The sequence below is a fragment of the Pezoporus flaviventris genome, unplaced genomic scaffold (genome assembly GCF_033815535.1).
Source record: "Pezoporus flaviventris isolate CSIRO_AGI_PZ_B2104156 unplaced genomic scaffold, CSIRO_AGI_Pfla_v1 ptg000004l, whole genome shotgun sequence".
Lineage (NCBI taxonomy): Eukaryota > Metazoa > Chordata > Aves > Psittaciformes > Psittacidae > Pezoporus > Pezoporus flaviventris.
In genome coordinates, this window is record NW_026892552.1 from 2002891 (window position 1) to 2018089 (window position 15199).

At 49.1% G+C, this 15199-nt stretch overlaps 1 protein-coding gene across 4 annotated transcripts in view; it reads left to right on the forward strand.

Moving 5' to 3' along the window:
• Positions 1-15199, forward strand: part of PLEKHG4 (pleckstrin homology and RhoGEF domain containing G4) — a 90019-nt gene that overhangs the window by 60864 nt on the left and 13956 nt on the right. For all 4 annotated transcript variants that reach the window (XM_061445456.1, XM_061445457.1, XM_061445458.1 and 1 more), the window contains 2 exons: positions 937-1059; positions 1597-1788. In XM_061445456.1, the coding sequence (XP_061301440.1) occupies positions 937-1059; positions 1597-1788 (315 nt within the window). The remainder of the gene's footprint in view (positions 1-936; positions 1060-1596; positions 1789-15199) is intronic.

A 15199-nucleotide genomic window follows, 5' to 3' on the forward strand; every position in this document is an offset into this window, starting at 1 on the left:
GGAGCTCTAGCGCCTGTGCCCCTCTCCATATGGTTCACAACTTGGGAACCCACCTCAGTCTCCTCCTCTTGCCAGTGGGCTTGTTCCATGAGCATGGACATCATCACAGTCCACAGGATTCAGAGTTTATCCTCAATTGTGGGATTGAGTTGGGATATGGATTCATACGACAGAGGAAAACAGGATGCATGGGCATTAGTCTGTCCCTTCCCTCAGGTGCAGCTATGCCTGAAGCATTGTAGACAAGTTTGCTAGCCTGTTTTTAAACCCACTGTTGATGGAGGTGCTGTTACCCTGCCTTGCCTCCTGTGTCTGCTTTCTTTTTAGGACACTCTTGTTGGTAGGTTCTCTACCCATGTTTGAGGATACAGGCTTATAACTGCAGCTGTGGCTGGGCTCTGTTGAGGCATCTGCAGTTACTGAACAGCTTTGTGGTGAGCTGCCTTCAGAAAACCTGGGAGTCCCAAAGGACCATGGAACACTGCAGAGGGGAAGAGCCACCAGTGCACTCACACTGGTGTAGTTTCTGTCCTGCCAGTCAGAGAATGGAAGTGAAGTAGGAAACCTGGCAGCAGGGAGATTTTGTCCCATTTGGGGGTAACAATAAGAGGAATAGGAGGCCAGCCTGCAGGTTGCAGAGCTTGCATTAGACTGTGGCTCACCTGAAACAGAGCCCAAGCAGCTTCTTGCCTTGTTTATGCCTAAGGCTAGTGAGAAATACAGCTTTGCGATTTTTCAGGAGCCTGAAGTGGAAAAACTCCTAGCAGGAGGCTCAGACTGAAATGTCAGGATAGGGGGAAAAGTGTACACACACATTCTTTCAGGTCATAAAATGACCAGCATTATGAGAGCAGCTCCTTCCTCTTTCCACATGAAGGCTACCTTGGTGAGTAGCACAGGGTTGACTAATAGTGGAGCTTTTCCCTTTTCTCCTAGGTCAGCAGTTGGATCGAGAATGTTGGCAGAAAACGATTAAAGGAAACAATCAACCTGGATGATTCTTTGGAGATGCTGCTTCAAGCACAGAAGCAGTTCAAGGAGTTTGATCTTGTTGCCAGTGTAAGTGTTATTAGATTGGAAAAATTTGCTCTCCAGAGACTGAGTGGGGAGCCTTGTGCATACTCAGCCAAAACCATAATGCTAATAAGGTGTCACTGGTAAAGTGTGCATCACCAAGGTGTGTGTCATTCCTTGCACTGCTTAGCTTCTCTGCTCTCCTGCTGTAGATAAAGCCACCAGCTTAATGCCTTAGTGGATGGAATTTACAATCTTGAGGAAAATACCTGCTATGATGGAAGATGGATTTATTTTTTTTTTTTGTAACTCCCTTGTTGTGCTTGTAACATTGCTTTTTCTGTTTGATCCTAATTGACCTGGACATTTTTGTGTATGCCTTTACAAGCTGCTGTGTGGCTACTATAAATCCTAAAAGAGGTCAGGGCTCCAGAATTCAGGTGTAAACAAGTACACCCCTGCTCATGTGATTTGAACCTTAAAAAACATTCTAATTAGCCCTAGTTATTAATGACCTTGAAGATTATCTACTGTCCTTGTCAGGTCTCTATCCTCATAAACAAAATCCCATTTTGCTTTCAGGAATATTGCAAAAGGGGGCAGGAAGCACTAAAGAAGATGGATTACTGGGAAGACTTTTCCTCTGTGGATGTGCATTCCTATAGGGTGAAGCTGCAGACCTACAGAGATCAACTGGAGGAGTTCTGCACTCAGCTGGATGAAAAGAGGCACCAAATCTGTGAGATAGTCAGGCTCTATGAGTTCTTTGACAAGGTAAGACAAAGCATCTGCTGCATGGAGGAGGGTGTAAAAGCCTGCTTGGACACAGTCCAGAGTTTGATTGTTTATGAAAAGTGTGAAACGGTGTGTGCACCACCAGAGAGCTGGACCTGTGACATGCAAAAGCCCCCCACGTTCATGTGTCTGCAGTGATTATTTTCAAGTCAGGAAGTAAAGAAGGGGTGGGTGTGTACCCAAGAAAGTCTCCATCTGTTCAGAGCAGAGGTCTTCTGCTGCCTGTACTGGAGCTTTTAGGTCCCTCTCATGGCTGCAGTGGACAGAAGGATCATGGTAGCACTGGCTCCAATGACAAGGGCCAAGAGATTGGCTGCCTGTGTCCAGTCTTGGCCACTGTGCCAGGGCAGGCTGTCTGCATTTTGCTCATATTACATCCTTACATCCTGATAACAGCCTATTGACTCGTCAGGAGTAGCGCCCTGATACTCAGCCCTAAATATAGTGCAGCTCCTCTCTTGTGGAGGCCTGTGTGAGAAAATGGAGCACCAGAATGGGGTATAAGGGGAGTGGCTGAGGGAATAAGGGTTCTGGGGTGGCCCAGGCACCTGGGGAGCAGGAGGGGGTGCATGTGGTGACTGTGCTGAATGTCTGTGTTTCTTACCTGTTCGGCTTAATGCAAACCCACCCATTCAGAAGACCTACACTTGGATTTGGTGTCCTTTAGTTTCTGAAGTTGCAGATGAATAAACAGTAGGATTTTCTAAGTGCATTTTCAAACAAAGCTTTGGCAAGCACAGAAAGCCAGGGAGCCTGTGCTCCATTTATTGCACACTTGTACAAACACTGGGTATTGAAGTTCTCAAATTCTACAAAGAATAGGCACTAAAAGTTAAGCTGTAGATGCCACTTAGGTCCCACCAGATGTAGGTGCCACTTAGTTGCTGTCTCTGAGCTGTTTTGGCTGCCAGAAATGCTCAGAGGAGAGGTGAGGAAATTCAGCTAAACATGAAAGCATCAAGAAGCATTCTGTGGGAGGGAGGAGAGTGGAGAAGGCAGCTGAGAACGTTGCTGTCAAGACGTGAGGATTGATTTGTTTTGGTGATGCTCTGCAGTCCCACTCTAGCTCATCTGTGCAGTTTGCTGTGCAGGTGGGGGACCCTCCAGATTCCTGCTGTGGGAATCTGTAATTTTTTTTCCCAGTGGAGAGAAAAGTACCATAGTGTGCCATAGGAGAATGGCAAGATCCTGTGCTCTGCTTGAGCACAAACATTCAGAGGCTGCTCTGCTCCCTGAAATACCCTTTGCCATCATGAGGATCCAGGGAAGGGTCCCAGAAAGGATGGGTTTTGTCATGTTTCTTCCGACAAACTGAGGCACACAAAGGTGCTGAGCTGTGCTTTGCATGTTGGCAGTTCTGTGGCCAAGCCAGACATTGGTCCTATAGGAAGTCACTCAACCAAAGCTGGAAATCTGGAGCACAAATGTGGACTGTAGCACATGATGTTCTCCATTTAGGTACAGGAACTACATTGTGGTAGCAGCTGTTGGGCTGCCAGGGTTGTGAGCCAGGACTCAACAGCAATGGGCATCCTTTCATAGCTTCAAAGCCTTCCAATGCCAGGGCCATTTGCAAGGGCACAGATGTTACACAGACCCTTAAGATGGCCCATATCTTTTCTTAGGGCATCATGGCACTGCTCATACAGCTTCATTCTGGGGGATGGCAACTGAGGGATGCTCTCCTTGGTGGCAGCAGCACCATCATCCCTCATGGTTGTGTCTTTTATACTGCGCAGTGAAAACTGAATGATGGTAGCACAGGGTATCTGCACACTGTGTTGGTGTGGAGGTATCTTGCTTTAGTAGGGAGGAGGATTTTGATCTCACTGGTTTCAGTAGAACTATAAACAATGCTAGTGATGTAAATACAACACCTATGTACTGTGAACTGGTGGCCAACCAAAACCAGGGAAGGGGGGAACATCCTGCAGCCGTAGGGTGAGTGCAGGGATTGCTGTGCAGCATGGAAGTTCTTTCAGTACTGCTTATTTTGATCTTGATCTCCACAGTGCTTTCTGTCTTCCTAAAGCAAAGTCAGTGGTGTGGTCTGGGAGGCAGGGAAAGCAGGAGGTTTTATCTTCAACTGCTTTCACTCTGTTCTGATGCTGAGCTGCTTTGACATTTCTGCAGTGATCTTGTCAGTGCCTGCCTTAAACCCCTTCTCTCTTCCTTAATATCTGAGGGGATATCAACAGCAGGAGTCTACATGAAGCAATGTCCTTGATTTTCCTTCTTGTAAAGAGCCTGCAACGTGCCAGACCCCAGGATCTGGGGAAGGAGCCTGAGGATGAGTAAGCCATATACACTATGGTAATGAGCTGGCAAGCTCAGATCTCTCCAAACATCTCAGCATGTGCCAAGGGAGGGGAGCACCCACCATGGGGATCGTGGTATTTGTCTTGTGTACCTCACTGCCTACTAGGAATGGGAGGCTCTTTTGCTGGCCCTTCTGCTGCATGTTGGGGGCAAGGATTTTGTAGCATTCTGTCATGGCCTATGGGACAGCACTGAAAAACCCCATATGGTCCATCAAGTCTGTACTGTTTTTTCATTGCTTGGCAGTTCCTGATGGCCTAAGCTCCCTGTGATGAAGCAGATTGAGCTGGGCCAGACCACATGGAGCTTGCACATGGGCTGGCAGGGTTCCCCCCCAAAGCCATGACTGGTACCGAGCTGGATGTTTCCATTTGTCCCCACTTCCTTTGTGGCAGGAGCTCTTGGTGCCTGTCAAGGGCTGGATGGTGCCTGGGCTGAGGCAGGAGTAGTGCTGGGGGTAGTTGCCTTCTTCATCTCTGGCTGTGGGATGAGGGTTGTTTCTCAGTACCACAGACTCACTGTGGGGACCTGCCATCTTCCTGTGGCTTCAAGCCTGGGCTGACTGCTGTCCTTTGTTTACTCAGTTGCAAGACTCTATTGGGATCTGGCAGCACATGGTGTTTGGAGAGAACTGGAAAGCTGAACAAGCAAGGGTGTGTCTGTGGTACCAAAAGGAGTAATGTCTGCTTTGTTCTAGGATGCCTGTGAGGGTGGTCCCCAGTACCCTGTTCTCTCCCATTATTTACTCTGGCTTCACAGTAATAGTGCCATAGCACACCATCATTGCCAGGAAGAGCTAGAGCAAGGCCCCTCTCCGTGCTTACTTTGTCAGGCTTCATGTTTTTTCCTTTCTCAAGCTTTCATTGAGTGAAATTACTTCCCAAGTCACCCATTCAGTTCTGGGGCAGCAACACAAGAGGGACATGCAGCTGTTGGAATGAGTCCAGAGGAGCCGTGGAGATGCTGCAAGGAAGGGCTGGAGGAGCTCTGCTCTGGAGACAGGCTGAGAGAGCTAGGCTGGTTCAGCCTGGAGAAGAGAAGGCTCTGGGAGACGTTAAAGCAGCTCCAGTGCCTAAAGGGGCTACAAGAAACCTGGAGAGGGGCTTTGGACAAGGGCCTGTAGGGACAGGACAAGGGGGAATGGCTTTAACCTGACAGAGGGGACACTGAAATGAGATCTTGGGAAGAAGTTCTTCCCTGTGTGGGTGCTGAGGCCCTGGCACAGGTTGCCCAGAGAAGCTGGGGCTGCCCCATTCCTGGCAGTGTTCAAGGCCAGATTGGATGGGGCTTGGAGCAACCTGCTCTAGTGGAGTATGTCTGTGTCCATGGCAGCGAGTTGGAACTGGATGAGCTTTAAGGTCCCTTCCAAACCAAACCATTCCAAGATTTTATGATTCTTATAATCCAGGTCTCTGCATGCTCTTTACCATCAACAAAGTGTCTGGAACACAGGCTTGGCATGGTTCATGTGAGAGCTGTGTGCCCTGTCAGGACTGCAGCCACCTAGCTCGCAGTGATGTGTCTAATGAGCTGAAGCACACAGCACAGCCTCTGCCAGCCCTGGGATGACAACCAGTGCTGCAGAAGGTCAGCAGTGAAGGCACAGAAAGCTGCTGCCACAAGTCACTCAGGGAGAAAGCACTGACCCAACAGGAAAGGGCAGAGGCCCATCACCCGGTTCAGCACCCACATCCCATGCAGCCAGTAGTGGTGTGGTGCCCAGAGCATCACGCTGAACTGCCTGTATCGTTACAGGAGGGCCTGAGGCAGCTCCAGGGGCGTTTTCCTGCTTGTCAGTATGTTGTGCAAGATGCTGCCTCTTTTGGTGCTCAGGAAAAGTATGGGCATTGCTCTGCACTGGCCAGGGAGCCTCTTGCAGCTTGGGCTCTTGCCTTGTGTTTGGTTTCTGAGGGAAGCTGTTCAGAGTCCCACTGTTAGGGACTGGCAGTGGGGTGAAGCTGGTTGAGAAATGGCAGCATTTCCCTTGTTGGGATTTCTGTGGGGTCTGCTCCGTGAGACAGTCCTTCAGTGGCATTCTCTCTGCCACCCTTAGGTCCCTTCCCTCAAAGGACTCCTGGGCATCAGCCTCTGCCGATTCTGGTTTCTCAGTAGTGATTTCCAGCTGTCCTCAGCTTCTTTCAGCTGCACACGAAGAACTGCTGCTTCGGAGCTCCACTTGGAGCAAGTAGAATGCTGCCCAACCCCTCTCCATCTGTGTTGACATCTCTCCAGGAGTGGCTTACCTGTGCTCACGTGTGGATCTGCCCCCAACAGCCGGTTCTCCTCTGCTCTCCTCCTCCTCTGGATCTCCTGCTCGGCCACTTTGTTCTTTGTGGCTTAGGAAACAAAGCCTTTGGCAATTGAAGGAGGTGCCTGCCCTTCCTGGGGGAGGGCCAGCTGGCCTGCATTTGATTATGGCTGTGCCTCCTCATCCCTCCCCATTGTCCTTACTGCTGTAGGAATGCCAGCCTTTTTGCACTCCATCCCTTGAACAAGTGTTGCCGTCTCTGGGGCCCAAAGAGGGGCTGGGGCTCTTCTTCCCACTCCTCCAGGTCTGGCTGGCAGGAGAGCCTGACCACACAGCTCCATGCACCTTTCCTCTGAGCCACGTACACCCATCCTGACTTCAGCAGCAGACAGCAAACCCTCTTGTAAGTACCAAGTGTCCAGCGCCCTGGCTAATGTGTGAGTAGCACTGGGATTGTTTGAAACAATGCAGAGAAGGCTTTTCACTCAGCTGCTTGTGTGTGTCTCATGCATCCAGCATGAATCAGAGTGCTTTGTGTGCAGCTTTTGTGTGCTCAGGAAGAGCCCCGTGGGCTCTGAGCATCTTTGCATGGTTCTTCCAAATCCCAGAGTTGTGCCATCTGTAACACAGCAGTGCCTGTCCCTCTTTGCCTTTATTATTGCATGATCATTTCAGGGGGGATAATTTAGCTGCAGGTAGAAGTTGTTGCTGGGACTGCATTGCCTCCAGACTGGCTGGATGTATGCACAGGACAGGTGGGACCTCTCAGACTCCTTTTAAAGGTGGTGCAAGAAGGGGCTGCCTTCCTCAAATGCTCCAAGGTTTGCTGGGGTCCTGTCCTGGGAGAGACTGATACCTGCTGTCACAGTGTTCCCAGCTTCAAGAGATGGAGCTGATCTTGGGTGTGACAGCAGAAATCCAGAGCTTGCTAAATTACCTGATTTCCACAGGTATTACCTCTCATTTCTCCCCAGAAGCTTCAGAGCAGCAACCTGCTGATACCTTGTTTTCTGCTGTGCTTCATTTCTGCTGATGTACCTTGTCACAGATGATGGTTTTGAGGAAAACAAAAAAAATCAAGTCCACTTCAGGGGATAAATTATTGCTGGTTCTTTTTGCTTAGCCTTTGAGGAGGGAAGAAGGGTTGGGAAGGCTGGTCTGTGGGAAGCTGGAAAGGATCCTGGTGCTATGACCCAAAAGTGAGATTTTTTTTTTATTTTTTTTTTTTTTAGAGTTTATTTTACTGAAAGGGCATTATGATTGCCTGCCCTGGGACTGTGCTTGGAGGAGAAGTGGAGAGTAGAACTTAGTGACAAAGTGGAAAAAGCAGCATTTGATGTGTCCTGCTGCAGTGTGCTTACTGTGAACAGAGGCGCAGGTCGCTGTGCAACAATGCTTGTCTCTTGCTAGCAGTCCTGTGTAGGTCAGAGCATGGCTTTGTGTCCCAGCACCTCTAAGCAAATGAGGGTTTGCCGTGGCTTATAACAATGTCTCTGGGAGAGTCTTAATGTGCGCTATTTTCTCTCTACCTCCGTGCAGAGATTTGCTTTAATTTTCCAGGGATGGGCAGTGCAACATTCCCAAGTGAGAGCTTTCACCTGGTTACTGGTGCAGGATGATAAAGGAAGATCGGAGTAGTACTACAGAGAGAAATGTGTAACTTCCTGATGTTGTAAAAGTCTTTCGGGGGAAGACACTGTAGTCTGGCTTCAGCGCTGCCTGACAGCAGCTGCCTCATCTCTCTTCCTCCTTCCTCAGTTACACTGTGAAGTCGTGTCCCTAGACAGGCATCTAGTCTGGTTTGCTTATTTCAAGGGGTGGTCTTTTTCATGCACAGCCTGGAGCAGCTGGGGGAATGAGCCTCCAGGTTGGAAAATCAATCCTCTTGCAGGGTTCATGCAAGGTTAATGTGTGAAATCTCTCCCCCTTCTCCTTCCTGCCAGGTTTTTAGCTGGAGAAGTCTTCTTGCAACTTAATAAGCCTCTAAGATTTATTTTCCCATCAAAGGGGACATTTAAGGCTGATCTACTACAGCTCCCCTGTGTTTTTCTGTCTTGCAAAATCTGATTTGAAAACTGTTCTGATTTGGGAATACTCCAGTAATTCACTGCTAGATCTCCTGGTGCCCAAGTTATTTTCTCCTGTGTTTCATCCATGACTTTATTGCTAAATTGGCACCATAGCAGTGCCCTTAGCTCTCACAAGCTCTCACATCCTAGGCACCAGCATAGGATGCTCCTTTCTGGTTACACAACATGGCTATGAAACTGGGGTAGAAGCTTGTACCTCAGTTGTTACAGGGCAGCAGTGAATTAATTATTGTTTTCATGTGCTAAAACCAAGCACAATTGCAGTTGAAGGTGAGGGGTTCTTGGATTGAGATGCTTTTGAACACATGTCCCAGCACCTCAGGCTCCTCTGTAGTGTGTTACGATGTGTGTGTGATGTGTTTGTGGCATGTGCAAGGAATGAAAGCTTTGATCCACCTGTCTGGGGTCCTTCTCCATCCTACTGTGCTGGCTGAATCCTCTCCTCACTGGAAGGCACAGCAGGAAGAATAGGCTAGGGGAGATGACCTAGCATTTTTGGGGATGCAGGATGCTCACCCCTCAACTGCCTCCCCTGATCCCAGGAATGCCAACACGTTCTGCTGCTGCTATGTATGTGAGGGGTAGTGCTTGATGTGCTGAAAGCACCTTCTGCCTTCATCCTCAGTGGTGTTCAGAGAAGGTAAACGGAGCTGGTGAAGGGCCTGGAGCCACAGTTGTGATGAGGAACGGCTGAGGGACCTGGGGGTGTTCAGTCTAGAGAAGAGAAGGCTCAGGGGGGACCTTATCGCTCTCTACAGCTACCTGAAAGGAGGTTGTAGTGAGGTGGGGATTGGTCTCTTCTCCCAAGGAACAAGTGATAGGACAAGAGGAAATGGCCTCAAGTTGCACCGGCAGAGGTTTATACTGGATATTAGGAAGAAAATCTTCACCAAAAGGGTTGTCAGTCTTTGGAACAGGCTGCCCAGGGAAGTGGTGGAATCACCAGCCCTGGGGGTATTTAAAAGGCACGTTGACGTGGCACTTGTGGACATGGTTTAGTGATGGACTTGGCATTGTCAGGTTAATGGTTGGATTTGATCTTCAAGCTTTTTTTCCAAACTAAACAATTCTGTTTCCTCTGTGTCCTTGGCTGCCCATAAGCATAAAACTGACAGTTGTGTGTAAGTCTGGGACTGCCCTTCTCTAAGCTGGGGGATCAAATCTCCTGCAGGGTCATGGCAGTGGCAGCCAGGCAGTAAGGACAGGGAAGCAGCGTTTCCTCACAGCAGGTTTAGGGATTTCCCAGTTCCTGTTGCAGGGGACTGCATTGCTCTTGATGTGCAAGATGTGATACTAGCAGCGATCTTCTGTCAGCTGACCCCAGCATGGTACATGTGTGTAAAATGTTAGTGCTTTTTTTCACTTTGATCTTGGGATAGGAGCTGTACTGGGCGACAGATTTTCTGCATGTTTCTGTGCTGGTATCCATCTGGATGCTCAGATCCACCTGGAGGCTGGAATTCCCTTTAGTCATGGGAGTTAAATAGATCTGTTCAAGCTATCTGTCCGTGAAGCTCCCCTCGTTGTACAGATGGGGCTGAAGCTCACAATGGCTCCCATCTGCCTATCAAAGCCCTGGGCATATGGACAGAGTTCTCCCCAGCACCCGATGCCTCTGCCCAGGCTCCTTTGCCTGCTCCCTGGGGGCTTGCATCCTCCAAGTACATCTTAGGGTGCTCTTGAACTGGGGAGCTATTTCTAGCTTTGTCAGCTACCCTGGAGAGGCCCAAAGGTGAGCTGGGGTTGCAGCTCCACAAGGCCCAAGGTCCTGCAATGCAGTGCAGAGAGATCCCAGCCCATCACTGAATAATAAATAATGATGAATAGGCTCAGCTTGTCACAGGAGAAAGGATGTGAATTGCATGCTACAGAAAGAGCATCTGTACTCCCCTGTCCTGGCCCGAGGGTACACTGGAGGCTTTGCAATCCCCAGCAGAGCATGGCTCATTAAAGGGAGCCAGTGCAGAGGGGAGACACATACCACAGCCCAGCCTATCCTTACTGGCCTGTGGTGTGCTATTACAGCGGGTTATTGGTACAGTGTAATGATGCGACTGTTCGGACAGTTGGGAAAGCAAAGCGTGCAAAAAACCTCTGGAGGTGGCATTAGTCTCTGATCAGTGGTTGGTTGCTGTTGTGCAAGTTGCCAGCTTTGACTCATGCATCTTGCTGTGGCTTGATCTTTAATCTGATAATGTGAGGCTCTTGGCTCTCTCCAAAGAGAGTCAAAGAAATAGGTTGTCACCAAGTAAAGCACCAGCCACCAGATTCCCGTTGATTCAAGCAGCAGGAGGGAAGGACAGTGGCCAAAGTGGATTTTAGCATGCAGTTTGAGTTTGTCACTATGAGTATCAGAAAGGAGGGAGGATAATACCAAAACAGTGAAAGAGCATCTGCTTTTATTCTGTTAAGCAGGGGTTGTGAGCAGACTTCACTGACAGAAGCTTTGCTGTTTGTGGGTGCACAAAGCTGCTGAATAAATAGGCAGTGCCTCAAATTTGAAAAGGCTGGTTTGCTGCAAAGACAAGCACGGAAGTTTCTGGTTGTATTGGGAGCAAACTTAGCCCCAGTACTCTGGAATAGGGAGCTTTGAAATATTAAGAAAATCCCCTTGGTGGGACAGAAAAACAGGGGGAGGAAAGTCAGTGCAAAATCTACCCCAAAACTGTGAGGCAGAAAGGAAGCACTGAGGGGACACTGCGCACTGTTGCTGTTGGGAATTTTGCTGCTTCTGCAGAGCAGTGGGATCCGTGGGGAGTGCAAATCTCAGACACTTGCTGGTACTCGTTTTCTACACACACACATATAAATACATCCATATGTGTGTCATATATGCATATGTGTGGGTCTTTACATAGATATGTAGTGAAACTGGTATAGGCAGGTTGATGGAAGCTCTGAATTGTGCTGCAGCAGGGATTGTTGTAGCTTGTGATTTCACCAGTGGAGTCAGCCTGGTACTAATGGAGATTCTTTAGGTGTTGCCTGGCAGTTGCATCACTTCAGAAGGGCAAGCATGCATCCTGCACGCCAGCACCAGCACAGCCAGCCACATTTGCCCTTTGGGTCCTTGTGCTGTCGTCAAGAGAGCAGAAATCATGTGCAATCCTATTTTATCCAGTTATATTCTCCCTTAATTAGACTCTCCTGGACTTGTCAAGCCTGGCTGCCCTGAGGGGGAAGTGAAGGGATTTCTGAGCTCTCGTGCTGTTCACCCAGAGTGCTGCTGCAGAAGGATTTCCAATCACGTTGCTCTAATGAGCATCCTTTGATGGTGCTTGGGCTGTGGTGTGCCGAGACCAGCCCTGACCCATGTTGCTTCCCTGACCCCTTATTCTTCTTTCGTGCCTAGCTGTGGTAACTGCTTGTTCTGCTTTCTTATGCCTAAATCAGAGGAATTTGTGTTTGTCTGTCATCCTTTGCGCTCCCACAGGGTTTGTGCAGCATCTGACACTCGGTAACAGGCAGAAAGGTGAAGACAGGATCTAAAGTTTGGTTTCCCTAGCAGCTAGTTTTAGGTGATTTTAGTGGTCTCTCCTCCCTTGGAGAGAGAAGGGGGGCACTCTGAGCTACACAGCAGCTCAGAAAGGGTTCAGCTTTTTATTTCAAGAGGGTGAGTCCTTTCCTCAGTGTTTAAAGCTGAGCTTCTTTAACCAGCTACATCTGCATAGGACTCAGTTTTGATCAGTTTCATTTCTGTTGCTAATGAATCCCTGGCAGGGCTTCAAATGCAGTTTGGAAAAGTTGAATGCTACAGAGTGGGAAGAGAGTGACAATGAACCTCAGTGTACAGAGATGACTTCTAACTTGGTGGCTTAGGTGAAATGTTTGTGCTCTGAAATTACAGGGTTTCCTGTCTGTGCAAGTGTAGCTGCCTACTCATGGAGCCACTCATTTTGGTACAAGTAAGCAGGGGCTTTGGCTTGCAGAGATGTAGAAAAAGCATCCCAATATCTAGGAGGCATCACTTGCTCTTGCATGTGGGCTGGGGATTGCTTTGACTTTTGCTTGAATTTGGGCTTGGTTAGGATGTTTTCTCTCCCTGTGTAAGAGAGGGGATCTGGCCTGCACCCAGTGAGGGTGTTCTCTGCAACTTCAGTAGTTCTCATGTGAAGCACAGCTCCTTCCCCCTCTGCCTTGGCTCTGGTTGCCAGGGCTTCTCAATCTGGTGTTCAGGCTAGCAGCATTTGCTTGTGAATAGCCAGAGACAAGATGCTGCTCTGAAGCAGTGGCTCTACTGCTGTCTGGCCATAAGGAATGGTAATTTACAGCACTGAGCTGGGTGCCAGCAGGATATGGCCCCCCCTCTGTGCAGATGGGAAGATAGGATCAGGTCTGGTTTTAACCAGATGGTCAACTTGCCAGGGAGATTTCTGCAGGCCTTGCAGAATCCCCTGATCCTTCCTTCATGGGTGCTGTTGGTGTGGGTGGGTGGGAGACTGAGGAAAACTCAGAGCAGAACCATGCAAGTGGTGAGCTGACCACTTTCTGCTCTAGCGAACTTGGTCTATGAGTTAGCAGAGAATGAGTTAGCTGTCAGTGTTTGCCAGCTGATAGCCCTTGTGACAGTAAGGTTTTTTGCCTGGGTAATTTAACTTTTACTATGTTTTGATGTAAAATGTCTTTTTAATTGTGGCTCTTCTGAACTATTGGCATACAAGGCAGTCTCCAGCCACAGTCGCTGCTATTAACATGCATGCAGCAGCCTGTGACCAGGGACACATAAGTGTTGTGGGCAGGAGTCAGTTGTGAAAGCGGCCTAAAGCCATGATGGAATTCAAAGGGAAGAGGCCCAAATGAGTGTCTGCGATGAGAAGAGCACAGCTGAGAGTAGACATTTTCCTGCAAGAGAGAAGCATTTGCTTTGGACTTGGTTTCTGATAAGTGCCCTCTGACTCTGCTCTTCACTGGCGTCTCAGCTCCACAGGGTTCAGTGCCAAGACCTGGGGCTGCTGGCAGAGCAGGGCAGCTACAGGAGCCTGTGCCACCACAATGCCACCATGTGCAGTTGTTGGGAAGCTCTTTGCTCAGTTCACAACAGTACCTGTGATGCTTTGGCCTTGTCTGGTTGCAGCAGTTCTGTCTGCTTTGCTGCAAGCCAGTCTCGTCTTGCTCTCCAAATTCATGGCTGAAGTTAAGTGGACTTAGAGTGAACATGGTGGTGGGAGGTCTTATTAAATGGGAGTTGTGCAGTCGTTTCTTGCCACAAAGATGTGCTGTTATTTGTGTCTCACTAACAAACAACAGAGTGCAGCCAGCTGGTGTTCAGAAGCTGCACACAAGCTGCGTCAAGGCTTGGTTTGATAATGTTGGTTTCTGTTTCCCTGTTCTTGGCATGTTCCCAACTTCTTGTGCTGCTCTCTGGGTTGAGAGGGAGTGAGGGGCTTGTAGTCCTGGTGCATCGCTGCAGAAGGATGGGGGGGACTGGGTCTGTCTTGTTGCTGTGCTTCAGTCATTATCCCACAGCTGTGTTGCATCATTGCCTGCATCATGATCAGTCTTGACTTTTCATCACCCTTTCCTCAGCTGCTCTGTGCAGTCACATCAGGCTCAGAAACAAACTTTCTTGCAGCAGTTAGTCACCCGCCTAGGCAGGTGCTTTATAACTCTGCAGAAAGTTAGAGGGTTTCTGTGCAGACACCCAGTTTCCTATGTTACAAGAAAAATACAGTTACAATCATCATCTCCCCACAAGTAGAGATGAAATAGAAAGTTTGGTCAAAGGCAGCTCACCTTGAAATTGCCCCTTCTGGCATATGTCTGCAGATGCAGTGTCTGTCTCCTGTCTTGGCTACCCAAAAGGTGTCTTAGAGATTACTGGACCTTGAGTATGAGAGGAATCTGGTGAGTCTGTGATAGGTTTGGGTTGGTGAGGTACAGTATCTGAGTGATGGCTTGGTTGAGGACTCAGGACCCCTGTAGTTTTTCTGTGAAGTGCTGGAAATGTTCCCTGAGCCAGGGCTGAGCAGCTTCTCTTGGTCTGTGTTTTCAGATGGCACTTCAGTGGTGCCAAGGAGAACAGACCCCAGGAGCCTCTGTCCTCTATGCACTGCAAGCCTTGCTTGTAGTGAAATGAGGAGTCACCAACACAAGGTGATGGGCTTGGGGGTTGCTCCATGGTCCAGGGAAGACCCTGGCTCTTCCCTATGGCTCTGCAGGTCCTCAGTAGCCCCTGCCTCCTCAGGCAGCCTGGCAGGACCGACCTGTTGCTGACTCCTCACACAGCCATGTGTGTGCAGGAAGCACATTAGTCTTTAATCCTCTAATTGAGAGTTTCAGTAACAACTTGTCTGTAAAGATCAAAAGCAGAGGTACAGGCTTCTTCCTGCCAGGTTCCAAACCTGGGTGGGAAGATTCAGTTTCCCTGCACAGAGGTGCCTCCTATTCTATACAAGCAGCTCTTGCAGCCTGGCAGAGGAGCTGTAGGGCTGCCTACCCCCAGAAAGCCCCACAGGAGGAGGGTAGTATCCTGGCTTGGCTGAGTGTGGTTAGTAACCTTACCAGGACACAGATAATCACAATACCCATGCTTGCATGAGGGTGTTTCCCCCTGGGTGCCAAGGCACACATGGTCCATGGAGAGGGCTGTATTTCATGTGCTAAAAAGGCAGTTGAAGCAGGTTATGTGACTGGAGAAAACCTTGGTGGCCATTTAGCATGTTACCAAGCAAGCTGCAGGGTGTGGAGGACTGCTCCCATTGTGCAGGAACAAAGCTGAGCTATTCACTGGCCC